Source organism: Natator depressus, chromosome 13 (assembly GCF_965152275.1).
Source record: "Natator depressus isolate rNatDep1 chromosome 13, rNatDep2.hap1, whole genome shotgun sequence".
NCBI lineage: Eukaryota > Metazoa > Chordata > Testudines > Cheloniidae > Natator > Natator depressus.
Genome location: NC_134246.1, coordinates 35,526,711 through 35,538,885, shown reverse-complemented (window position 1 = coordinate 35,538,885; position 12,175 = coordinate 35,526,711). Strand labels below are relative to the sequence as shown.

Genomic DNA, 12,175 nt, shown 5'->3' with positions numbered 1-12,175 from the left:
GGGATTCTGCTCTGGATCCATCAATGGTTATTAACCAAGATGGTCAAGGGATGTAAACTCATGCTTGTGATGACCTTAACCTCTCACTGCCAGAAGCCAGGAAGGAAAGACAGGGGTGGATCTCTCCACAGTAGTTCTGTTCTGTACACTTTTCCTGAAGCTCTGGAACTGGCCACTGTTGGAGACAGGATATTAGGTTACATGGACCATTGGTCTGATCCTTTATGGCAGTTTTTATGTTCTTATGTCCAGTCAGTTCTGGTGTCCGCAATTCAAGAAGGATGTTTGATAAACTGGAGAGGTTACAGAGAAGAGCCACAAGAATGGTTAAAGACAGTCCTATCTTATCATCCCCTCCATAAACTTATCAAGCTCATTCTTGAAACAAGTTGTATTTTTTGCCCCCACTGCTCCCCATGGAAGGCTCTCCCAGAACTTCACTCTTCTGATGGTTAGAAACCTTTGTCTAATTTCAAGCCTAAGCTTGTGGATGGCCTGTTTATATCCATTTGTTCTTGTGTCCACATAGGTGCTTAATTTAAATAACTCCTCTCCCTCCCTGATATTTATCCCTCCTATGTATTTATACAGAGCAATCATATCTCCCCTCAGCCCTCATTTGGTTCGGCTAAACAAACCAAACTCTTTGAGTGTCTTCTCATAAAGTAGATTTTCCATTCCTTGGATCACCCTAGTAGCCCTCCTCTGCAACTTACCTACACTCATGAGCTCCCTGTGTGTCACCCTCCCATCCCCCTCTATTTCAAGGATTGCCTGCATCAACCATAGACTTTTGTCAACAATTTTGTTTGTTCCTCCTCCCCACAATCCAGGGTCCCTATTTTTTACCCCCAAGCCAGAGGTCCCATGTGACCTTCTTTTTCCCCATGAGCCCCTCATTTTCCCCTGCCCCCATACCATTGTCTTCTATTGTCCTCCTGTGCCAGAGGATCTATGTCCCTCCCCATTACCCTCTTATGCCTCAGGCCAAGAACACTGTATTCCCTCTTTCTTCCCTATCTCCAAATACCATGGTTACACATTCTTCCCCCCATTTCAGGGGCTCTCTCTGCCCCCATTTCCTCCTTCCCTCATACCAGGGTCCCCTATTCCCCACCCCCCACGTGATGATTCTTGGAATACACAGGACTGTGAGTCACTATGTTAGCCCCCAACACACACACACACACTACCTCTAGCCAGAGGGAGACTTGTCTCTGCTTCTCTGGGTATCAGCTCCCTGCCACCATCACCAGTCAGCCACCCAAACACTCTCTTTTCTTGGCAATGCTAGGCCTCACTTTGCTTTACAAGTTAGCAGTAGGTGCACCTAGCTCCTGAGCCCCTCTGAAGCATTTCCCTGTAGTGTCCAGAGCCTTATCCACTGAACACTCACAGAAATACCCAAGGCAACAGTATACACACCAGCTTATATGATGCAACTCAGGATCAGCACCTAACTCAATATCACAGAACTGAGACATATTTATAGTGAATCATAGAATCATAGAAGATTAGGGTTGGAAGAGATCTCAGGAGGTCATCTAGTCCAACCCCCTGGTCAAAGCAGGACCAACCCCAACTAAATCATCCCAGCTAGGGCTTTGTCAAGCCGGGCCTTAAAAGCCTCTAAGGATGGAGATTCCACCACCTCCCTAGATCACCACCATCCTAGTGAAATAGTTTTTTCTAATATCCAACCTAGACCTCCCGCACTCCAACTTGCGCCTGTTGCTCCTTGATCTGACATCTGCCACCACTGAGAACAGCCGAGCTCCATCCTCTTTGGAACCCCCCTTCAGGTAGTTGAAGGCTGCTAGCAAATCCCCCCTCACTCTTCTCTTCTGCAGTTAAATAAGCCCATTTCCCTCAGCCTCTCCTCATAAGTCATGTGCCCCAGCCCCCTAATCATTTCTGTTGCCCTCCGCTGGACTCTCTCAAATTTGTCCACATCCTTTCTTTAGTGGGGGGCCCAAAACTTGACACAGTACTCCAGATGAGGCCTCACCAATGTCGAATAGAGGAGAACGATCACGTCCCTCGATCTGCTGGCAATGCCCCTACGTATACATCCCAAAATGCCATTGGCCTTCTTGGCAACAAGGGCCCATTGCTGACTCATATCCAGCTTCTTGTCCACTGTAATCTCCAGGCCCTTTTCTACAGCACTGCCACTTATCCAGTTGGTCCACAACCTGTAGCAGTGCATGGGATTCTTCCCCACTGAAAACAAGGATATCTTTATTACCAAAGATTCAAGAGATAACAGGTCAGTATAATGGGGAAAAAACTTACATGTGAAACAAAATCATAACATGCATTCTGGGTCTAAAAAATTTTAACTCACTCAAAACACCCTTTGCAGTGTTTCAGCAAGGCTTGTTTGTGATCCTGGTTTCGTGAAAGTAAACACATTGTCTGCTTGCTTCTTAGGTGCAAGAAAAAGGGGGTTTCCTCTCCATCTTCTCTTCATATCCCCAAAGATCATTGTTTGTACTCATAGACAGTGTCACCCCCTTTAATTGTTTTCCCTGTGGCCTCTTCCCTATTGGCTTCACCTCTTTCTGTTGACTTTGTATGTAGATGTGCAGTCATTGCATTCTCTTACAGTGCTTAATTTACACGCTGAAAGAGACAGGTGAATAAACATCTTTTGTTTGACAGAAAACCTGTTTGTCAACACAGCCTTGATACAGACTTCAAAATGTATTTTCAGTGTCTATATACACCGCTCCTTACATGCTATCTGTACATACATTCCACAATGATATTAATGACCTGTGTGACCCTGACTTTCATTTAAAACCTCACTTGACATTCCTTGGTGACCCAGAATGTACATACCAGAGTCAGGAGATTCTTGTAACCCCCTTGCCAGATGGCAATGATTGGTTCTTGGGTCAGAGCCTCCTATGCTGGGGCTGCTGTGTGGCCCCCATTCATCCCTCACCCCCATGCTAGAGACTTTGTTGTGAAATCAATGGGTGCTAAGCATCTAGATGGTTTTTGGATACACCACTAGGTGCCTCAGTACCTTTACAAATCTGGTCCTTTGTCTCTTAAGTCCCAGATGTAGGCACTAGTGCGACCTACATACCCCATGCTCTGCTGCAACCAAACTATGTAGGTGCCTCAAATTGCTTGGTGCCTCCATTTCCACTATAAGAGCTCCCTCATTGCCTATGTTTTAGGCCTCAGGCCCCCTCAGACCCAGTGTGATTCTCAAACAAGGTGAAGATAGGTGGGAGGGAGAGCTGATGGTACCCTTTAGCCCAGGGGACTCACGAGACCCCAGTTCATTTCCCTATCTGCCTGGCAAACAGGGGTTTCCCACCTCCATGCCCAACCCTCTGGGCTGTACAGAGTCATTCACAGGCTCTCTCTGGGCCCATGGAAATTCAATCATCTGTACACAGTGGAACATCTTCAACAGGAGTGTGAAAGGAACCCACCACAGAATATCCCAGAGAGAAGTGCCTGGGGCCCTCACCAGAGCTATGAGACACCCCTGTGCAGAGCTGTTCCCATCAGGCAGGGGGGGACTTGAACCAGGATCCACCATATCCTGGCTGAGTACTCTAGCTACTGGGCTAAAGGTCATAGGAGAGCTGTCTGCCTGATCCCCTAGGCGGTATTCTGTGTGGAGTCAGGCAGGTTCTGAGCACAGCTACTGCATTGGACCCACAGATGAAAAAGGCAGGGCAATTACTATCTTCAGCTGGCTGGAGGACCACCCTGCAGCTTAGGTAGAAGAAGGGCACCAGCGTGCCTGCCTGAGGCAGCAGGGCACATGTCCAGAGGCAAAAACACACTCACCTAGGTAACCTGAACAGCAAACAATTAGGTGCTGAGTGAGTTTAGGCACCTACAGGGTTATGTGGCAGCTTAGCAGGGTTTTGTGGATCACAGTGGTGCCTAAATCTGGGCTTCAAAGACCTAAGTCCCTTTGTGGATGTGGGCTCAGGTGTTACTCCATGTGAGGTAGTCTGGCAGAATCTGGCCTTAGTCTCATAAGCTGACTCCCCCTTAAAGGGTGTAATTCACCCATACATGGCCCCTTACACTAGCTCTTTCCTTCTTAAGCCCTTAATGCAGAACTTAGTTGCAGCTTAGTTTGTGCAAATAGTCTTCCCCAGAGTCTTGCTACTGTGGGGCAAGTTGTTCTTAGACAGCCAAGGCCCACATTCTGGGCACACACCAGATACCCCTTAATGGAGCCTTAGCCAAACTCCACCAACTTTCACACAAGCGCTTTCCTTCTGGACTCAGCCAGTCAGGAGCAGCCTGGACTCAAATCTGAGAAGAAATTCTCTCCGCGCTTCCAACCCAACAGTGAGTGACACAGGCTGGCTCCCAAACAGTGGACAGAAAGGAAGTTAGTGCCATGCTGGGTGCACCCTATGAATCACTGTCCTGACTTCAGCAGTGGCCAGCAGCTGAGGAAGATGCAAGAGCACCTGCAATGGGACATTATGTAATGATCAGTCCCCCATATCTGCGAGTTGGTTTATGCCTTGATGAATGGTGGTTTTAAGATCTCAGTCTGGATCTAGCTGATTTTCTTTACAAAGTAACAAGAACATTATTCACAGTAGCAACTGGAATGTACTGGGGCAAGGCCCTACAGGTGGGTGATCCACAGGTTCAGGTTCTGGTTTATGACTTAGGAGACTTGAGCTCAAATTCCTGCTTTGCCACAGGCTTCCTATGTGACCTGGAGCAAGTCACTTAGTCTCTGTGTGCCTCAGTTCTCCATCTGTAAATTGGCATGATAGCACTTCCCTACCTCATAGGGGTGTACTGAGGAGAACTACATTAATGAGAGTGAGGAGCTCTGATTCTATGCTGAGAGGGAGGGAGGGCAGATAGTGTCTATGCTAGACAGAAAGAAGGAGAATCTAACAATCACTGTCCACTCCCCAGAAAAGATTCGCTGTCATAATACATACTATTCAGTTGAAATAATGGGTCAGTTATTCATCTGGTATAACCAGTGCAGTGTCATTGACTTCATTGGGGCTGCAGTGATTTACATTATCTGAGCATCTATACATGAATCAATAAACAAAATAAGGCAAAGTGTATAGATCTTTCAAAATCTGCCATATTATGCATTGTAAATTGCTCATTCCTTCCTGATCCATCACACTGTTCGCTTGTTAAACAGGTAATACATGTCCCAGAGGTAACAGAACATATTTAGACTCCTCAGAAATAATTAACTCTTGCTCTTAGCGTCAGAGAATAAAAGGTATTTCTTTGTAACAGGGGAGAGGCAGTGACGTAAACAATATATTATGATTCTATATAAATTAGATCCACTCCCATGTAGTAACTGACTTTTCAGGGTAAGGAATACCTGATGTTTTTACTTACTGTATTGTTGAGACAGGGAGAAAGACAGGGAGGGAGGAAGTGAAAGTGAGATATTACAGAAAGAGAGAGAGAGAGAAAGAGAGAGAGAGAACCAATTTGTATAACACAAGCCCTAATTTTCAGGAGTATTAAGGACCAAAGACTAGCAAGCCTAAAATATAAACAAGGTGTGTTGTACACTCACATAGCAATGTAAAGATTATTGCACATGGGTAGCACAGCCAAGAAAGAACAAATTATGTTGCCTTTCCACTTACTTCATCAACCTTCTGATCATGTCCAAAGTTAGGTGGCCAAGCTGCATGCCTATCTGATTCACCATGGCATAGACAAGGTAATCAAAACACAAATACTGGTTGATTTTATCACACTCTAGCCTTTGTTTCCATGTTTTGCAGTATGGGACTGTGATACCAAGTCTAGCAAAAACCAAAAGAAATCACAAAGAGAAGATTGACTCTTTTGGTGAGTAGACATTTTCAGAACCAAGTAATTTGGTAAATAAATTGGATGGGTTTCTCTGATGGTGTGTATCTATGCTGTTCCCTTGAACTGAAGATCTGAATAATTGGTTCTTCCTTGTATTGAATCACATGTCTGATTCTGTGGATGAAGGGAAAGCAGTGGATGTATTGTTTCTTGACTTTAGCAAAGCTTTTGACACGGTCTCCCACAGTATTCTTGTCAGCAAGTTAAAGAAGTATGGGCTGGATGAATGCACTATAAGGTGGGTAGAAAGTTGGCTAGATTGTCGGGCTCAACGGGTAGTGATCAATGGCTCCATGTCTAGTTGGCAGCCGGTGTCAAGTGGAGTGCCCCAGGGGTCGGTCCTGGGGCCGGTTTTGTTCAATATCTTCATAAATGATCTGGAGGATGGTGTGGATTGCACTCTCAGCAAATTTGCGGATGATACTAAACTGGGAGGAGTGGTAGATACGCTGGAGGGCAGGGATAGGATACAGAGGGACCTAGACAAATTGGAGGATTGGGCCAAAAGAAACCTGATGCGGTTCAATAAGGATAAGTGCAGGATCCTGCACTTAGGATGGAAGAACCCAATGCACAGCTACAGACTAGGGACCGAATGGCTAGGCAGCAGTTCTGCAGAAAAGGACCTAGGGGTTACAGTGGACGAGAAGCTGGATATGAGTCAGCAGTGTGCCCTTGTTGCCAAGAAGGCCAATGGCATTTTGGGATGTATAAGTAGGGGCATAGCGAGCAGATCGAGGGACGTGATCGTTCCCCTCTATTCGACATTGGTGAGGCCTCATCTGGAGTACTGTGTCCAGTTTTGGGCCCCACACTACAAGAAGGACGTGGATAAATTGGAGAGAGTCCAGCGAAGGGCAACAAAAATGATTAGGGGTCTGGAACACATGACTTATGAGGAGAGGCTGAGGGAACTGGGATTGTTTAGTCTGCGGAAGAGAAGAATGAGGGGGGATTTGATAGCTGCTTTCAACTACCTGAGAGGTGGTTCCAGAGAGGATGGTTCTAGACTATTCTCAGTGGTAGAAGAGGACAGGACAAGGAGAAATGGTCTCAAGTTGCAGTGGGGGAGGTTTAGGTTGGATATTAGGAAAAGCTTTTTCACTAAGAGGGTGGTGAAACACTGGAATGTGTTACCTAGGGAGGTGGTAGAATCTCCTTCCTTGGAAGTTTTTAAGGTCAGGCTTGACAAAGCCTTGGCTGGGATGATTTGATTGGGGATTGGTCCTGCTTTGAGCAGGGGGTTGGACTAGATGACCTCCTGAGGTCCCTTCCAACCCTGATATTCTATGATTCTATGTCATGTGTCAGAATATATACTTGGCCATAACTCAGTACAAAGTGGGTGGAAAATGTTAATGTTCCAAAGTGGTTGTGCCTTACATACATTTTATATAGGCATAGATCACAAGATGCAAGGCAGTGTGGAATCAGGTCCATTTGTTTGTAGAGAAGACGCTAGAATGAGGCTGGTTTGTCCAAACCGTGTCAGATCCTTGTTCTGTTTCAGACAACAGGAGTTCTGCTGTTGATGTCAATAGCACCATATAAATCCTGCTCCTAGAAAATCTGTATTCTAGGACAACTGAAAAGCAAGACAGAGTTACCGAATTGCCACCATCAGCATGAGTGATAATAGTTAGATCTGGCCAAAAAATGTCACTTGTTTTTCATAGGAAATTTTGCAAAACATTTTTTCTAAAGATTTGTTTCTTTTGTTTTCTGTTTTATTTATTTTATTATTTTTAATGAAAAAACCCACCATCTGAAAAACGTTTGGTTTTAGAAATCTGAAAACTAAATATTTTAACAAAAAAGCAACACTGTAATGGTTTTTTTAAAAAAATTGTATTTTAAAAGCTGAAAAAAATAATTTTAGGGTTTTTGAAACTATTTATTTACTTATTTATTTTGAGGACTGTTGGATTTCCATTGAACAAAGGGAAAATTTTGAATGCAATTTCCCCCCCCCCCATGAAATCAATACATCGTCACTCTAAATGAATAGCCTGCTTGTCAGAGATGAGCAGCGTCATAAGCTCCCATTGATGTCTGTTTGAATCTGGGAGGTCATAGCATCTCTGAAGTTCAGGCCAATTAGTCCGTTACCTACTTATGGCTTCCAGTGCCTAAGTGTAGCCACCCGAGTTGAAATGTTTTAGCCAACATTTTAAAATTGCTGACAATGTAGCATAATGAATTTAAAACTGCATGTGGCTGCAGGAAATGCATGTTTTAGTCTTGGTACTGCTGGGTGGCTTTGGGAAAGATTTTAAAAGCATTTAGGTGCCTAAATGCCTTCAAAAATCCAGCCTTACATCTCTCTGTGTCTTAGCTTCTTCATTTGTAAAATGGGGGTGAGGATACTGACATCCTTTTCAAAGTGCTTTGAGATCTATTGATGACAAATGCTATATAAGTCAACCTGTGGAACTCTTTGCCAGAGGATGTTGTGAAGGCCAAGACTATAATAGGGTTAAAAAAGGAACTAGATACATCCACTATTATCCAGGATGGGCAGGGATGGTGTCCCAAGCCTGTTTGCCAGAAGTTGGGAATGGGCGACATGGGATGGATCATTTGATGATTACTGGTTCTGTTCATTCTCTCTGGGGCACTTGGCATTGGCCACTGTTGGAAGACAGGATATTGGGCTAGATGGACCTTTGGTCTGACCCAATATGGCCATTCTTATGTTCTTATAAGAACTAGGTATTAATGTTCTATTTGTGCAGTCTCATCTGTACTGACTTAAAGACTATTCAAAAGGGAATAGCACTATTCTGAACAACTTACTGTACATTGTTTCAAGATGAAAGACGGAATGTTCAGTTGGGAATCATGGGGAAGACAACAGTTGTAATAGGAAGAAGACATTTTTTCTTTTGTTTGTAATGTTTGTGTGTGTATTGAGGCTTTCATGAGCCATCAGTTAAACAGAAATAGAGTGTTAAGGGGCACTGGTCACACAAGTAAAGGTTTTGGCCCACATCCTGCAGTCAGGTCCAGGAATGGCACCTATGCAGAACCCCACTTACTTCACTGGAGCTCAACATGGACTCTATTCCATGATCTGGGCTTTGAAGTGCTGTTCTATTTTGAAATGTGTTGTAAGAATGACATTATTTCAATCCCTTCCTTCAGTAGAATCCGGAGTAACATCTATTGAGGTTACAGCCAAAACATGGGATCGAGAGCCAATAAAACTAGGGGAGTTTGAGACAGATTCTGTTCCTTCTTGTGCATCATCAACCAACTTGCCCAGTAAATTGTATTAAGATCATCGTAGAATCAGTGGTTTTGTACAGATTTGACAGAGGGCAGGAGTGCAAACAATGGGGTCAAATAGGTGTCAGAATTTGGCCTGCTGAACCTATATTGCTGAGGGGCAGATTTGGATGCCTCAGGCTGAAGTCACCTTAATGAGGTCTGGTTTTATACAGCGAGTGCTCAGCAATTTCAGAAAATAAACCCCCTTTAAGTGATCTCAAGTCAACCACCCAAAAAATGAGAAAATCAAATGCACCACCCTGTCAAGGTTCCTTCCCCACTCTGAACTCTAGGGTACAGATGTGGGGACCTGCATGAAAACCTCCTAAGCTTACTTTTACCAGCTGAGGTTAAAACTTCCTCAAGGTACAAACTATTTTCCTTTTTCCCTTGGACTTTATTGCTGCCACCACGAAGCGTCTAACAGATATATAACCAGGAAAGAGCCCACTTGGAAACGTCTTCCCCCCAAAATCCTCCCCAAACCCTACACCCCCTTTCCTGGGGAAGGCTTGATAAAAATCCTCACCAATTTACATAGGTGAACACAGACCCTTGGATCTTAAGAAGAAGGAAAAAGCAATCAGGTTCTTAAAAGAAGAATGTTAATAGAAGAAAAAGTAAAAGAATCACCTCTGTAAAATCAGGATGGTAAATACCTTACAAGGTAATTAGATTCAAAACATAGAGAATCCCTCTAGGCAAAACCTTAAGTTACAAAAAGACACAAAAACAGGAATATCCATTCCATTCAGCACAGTTTAACTTCTCAGTCATTTAAACAAACAGAATCTAATGTATATCTAGCTAGATTGCTTACTAAGTTCTAAGACTCCATTCCTTTCTGTTCCCGGAAAATGCATGACACACACAGACAGAGAGAGACTTTTTTTCTCCCTCCCTTCAGCTTTTGAAAGTATCTAGTCTCCACATTGGTCATTTTGATCAGGTGCCAGTGAGGTTATCCTAGCTTCTTACCCCTTTACAGGTGAAAGGGTTTGTCCTCTGGCCAGGAGGGATTTTAAAGGTGTTTACCCTTCCCTTTATATTTATGACACACCCACTTTGGCAAACCTTGGCCTGTAACATTATGCTAGACTGAGAGAACACATCCTGATTTCCACATCCCATATTTAACATCGGAGCTGGAAACTAGTGAAAAACATCTTTGATTTGCAAACCTGTCACAAATGAGTCATAATTCACCACTGATGTGATCCATTTTTTTACTGGGATAATACTCCTGAAGTCTTTGTACTTATGCTGGCATAAAGATATAACAACACATAGGTGAATTGCACCCATCTATGGAAATCATTGACAGACAACAGACAGACATTTGTTATGCTATTCTTATGAAGTTATCTGACCAAATACAACCACACTGATCAGAAGATTATTTGCAAATTGTCTTTTAATATTTCCTTAATATTTTTGCAGTTTCAACACATTTAGTTATGGAATGGATGATATAAGATCTGGTTTAGAAAATGGGTTGTGCAGGAGGTGTCCACAAGAGGATCTTGGTTTTATGGGTCACAGTATGAGAAATACCTCCGTGAAGGTGTTGATGCCTTTGTAATTAAAGAAAATACTAATGTAAACCCTAATGTAATAGGACAAACCCTATTTTCATGTCACTTGGTGTGTGGAATTAGAATTTGGACATCTAAATCCACTTGGTGCCTTTGAAAATCTCACTTGGATATTCTCTTTCACTCGTGGAATTTTCAAATACTGTTATTATATTGGATAATTTCATTTATTTTTCTCTTTTTACAGGTCACTATCTGTGAATGGAAATCCAAACCAATGTGACTGAGTTTATTCTCATGGGATTTTCTCATGACCCACACCTCCAAATTTTCCTCTTCTTGGTGTTTTTTGTTATTTACCTAATTACCCTAGTGGGGAACATGGTGATTATGCTGGTAATAAGGGTAGATCCTCACCTCCACACTCCCATGTACTTCTTCCTGTCTCATTTGTCCTTTGTCGATATCTGCTATTCCTCAGTGGTTGTCCCTAAGATGTTGGTGAATTTCCTATCAAAGCACAAAATCATTTCTGTCAATGGTTGCCTTGCCCAGATGGTCTTCATCCTGCTCTTAGCTGTTACTGAAATTTTCATACTTTCAGCAATGGCTTATGACCGATACGCTGCCATATGTCACCCATTGCATTATGTGGTGACCATGAACAAACGAGTCTGCAGCCAGTTGGTGGGTTGTTCATGGACAATGGGGCTCTTGTATTCACTGGTCAACACTGTCCTTGTGTTAAAGTTACACTTTTGTGGGCCCAATGAAATCAGCCATTTCAGCTGTGAGCTCCCTCCACTATTACAGCTGTCTTGTACTGGGACCTTCACCAATAAAATAGCTCTTCTTTCTTCTGCTGTGATACTTGGTTTCAGCTCCTTCCTCCTCACCCTGGTCTCCTATGTGTTCATCATCTCCACCATCCTGAGAATACACTCTGCGAAGGGCCGTCATAAGGCCTTCTCCACCTGCAGCTCCCACCTTATTGTGGTGGGTTTATTGTACATGACAGCTATTTTCCAGTACATGAAACCCAGCTCAATCACTTCACTTGTTTTAGATGAGTTGTTCTCTATCCAGTACAGTATCTTGACCCCCATGTTAAACCCCATCATTTACAGCCTGAAAAACAAGGAAGTGAAAACAGCCCTGAGGAAAATAGTAGAAAAAAATACAGTTTGTCTTATTTAATGTTTGTCTAAGAATACTATCACCACCATCTTCCTTGTTCACCTCCTCAACCTATTCGACAGCATCTGCTGCCACTCTCTTAGGTTTCCAGTTGTTTAGGATAGTGTCTGTATGTTTGTACAGCATCCAACACGAGTTCCTGAACACTGGTAAGAAAACTCAGTAGGGTTGGTCAAAAATTTTCACTCAATGTTTTTTTCAGTACATAATGGTCAATCCTGGCTCTTTTTCAAATAGACAACATAAATATCTATTGAATATTTTTACTTTTTTTACATCATCAGCAGTTTTATCCTCTCCATTTAGTA

At 43.2% G+C, this 12,175-nt stretch overlaps 1 protein-coding gene across 1 annotated transcript; it reads left to right on the top strand.

Moving 5' to 3' along the window:
* Positions 1 to 10,931: 10,931 nt before the first annotated feature.
* LOC141997760 (olfactory receptor 5V1-like) lies at positions 10,932 to 11,867 on the top strand. Its single transcript, XM_074970171.1, has one exon. The coding sequence runs from the start codon at positions 10,932 to 10,934 to the stop codon at positions 11,865 to 11,867; it is 936 nt and encodes a 311-aa protein (XP_074826272.1).
* The last annotated feature ends 308 nt before the right edge of the window (positions 11,868 to 12,175 follow it).

Coding starts and splice junctions, on each gene's coding strand:
- LOC141997760 (XM_074970171.1), top strand. CDS start 10,932: ATGGAAATCCAAACCAATGTGACTGAGTTTATTCTCATGGGATTTTCT.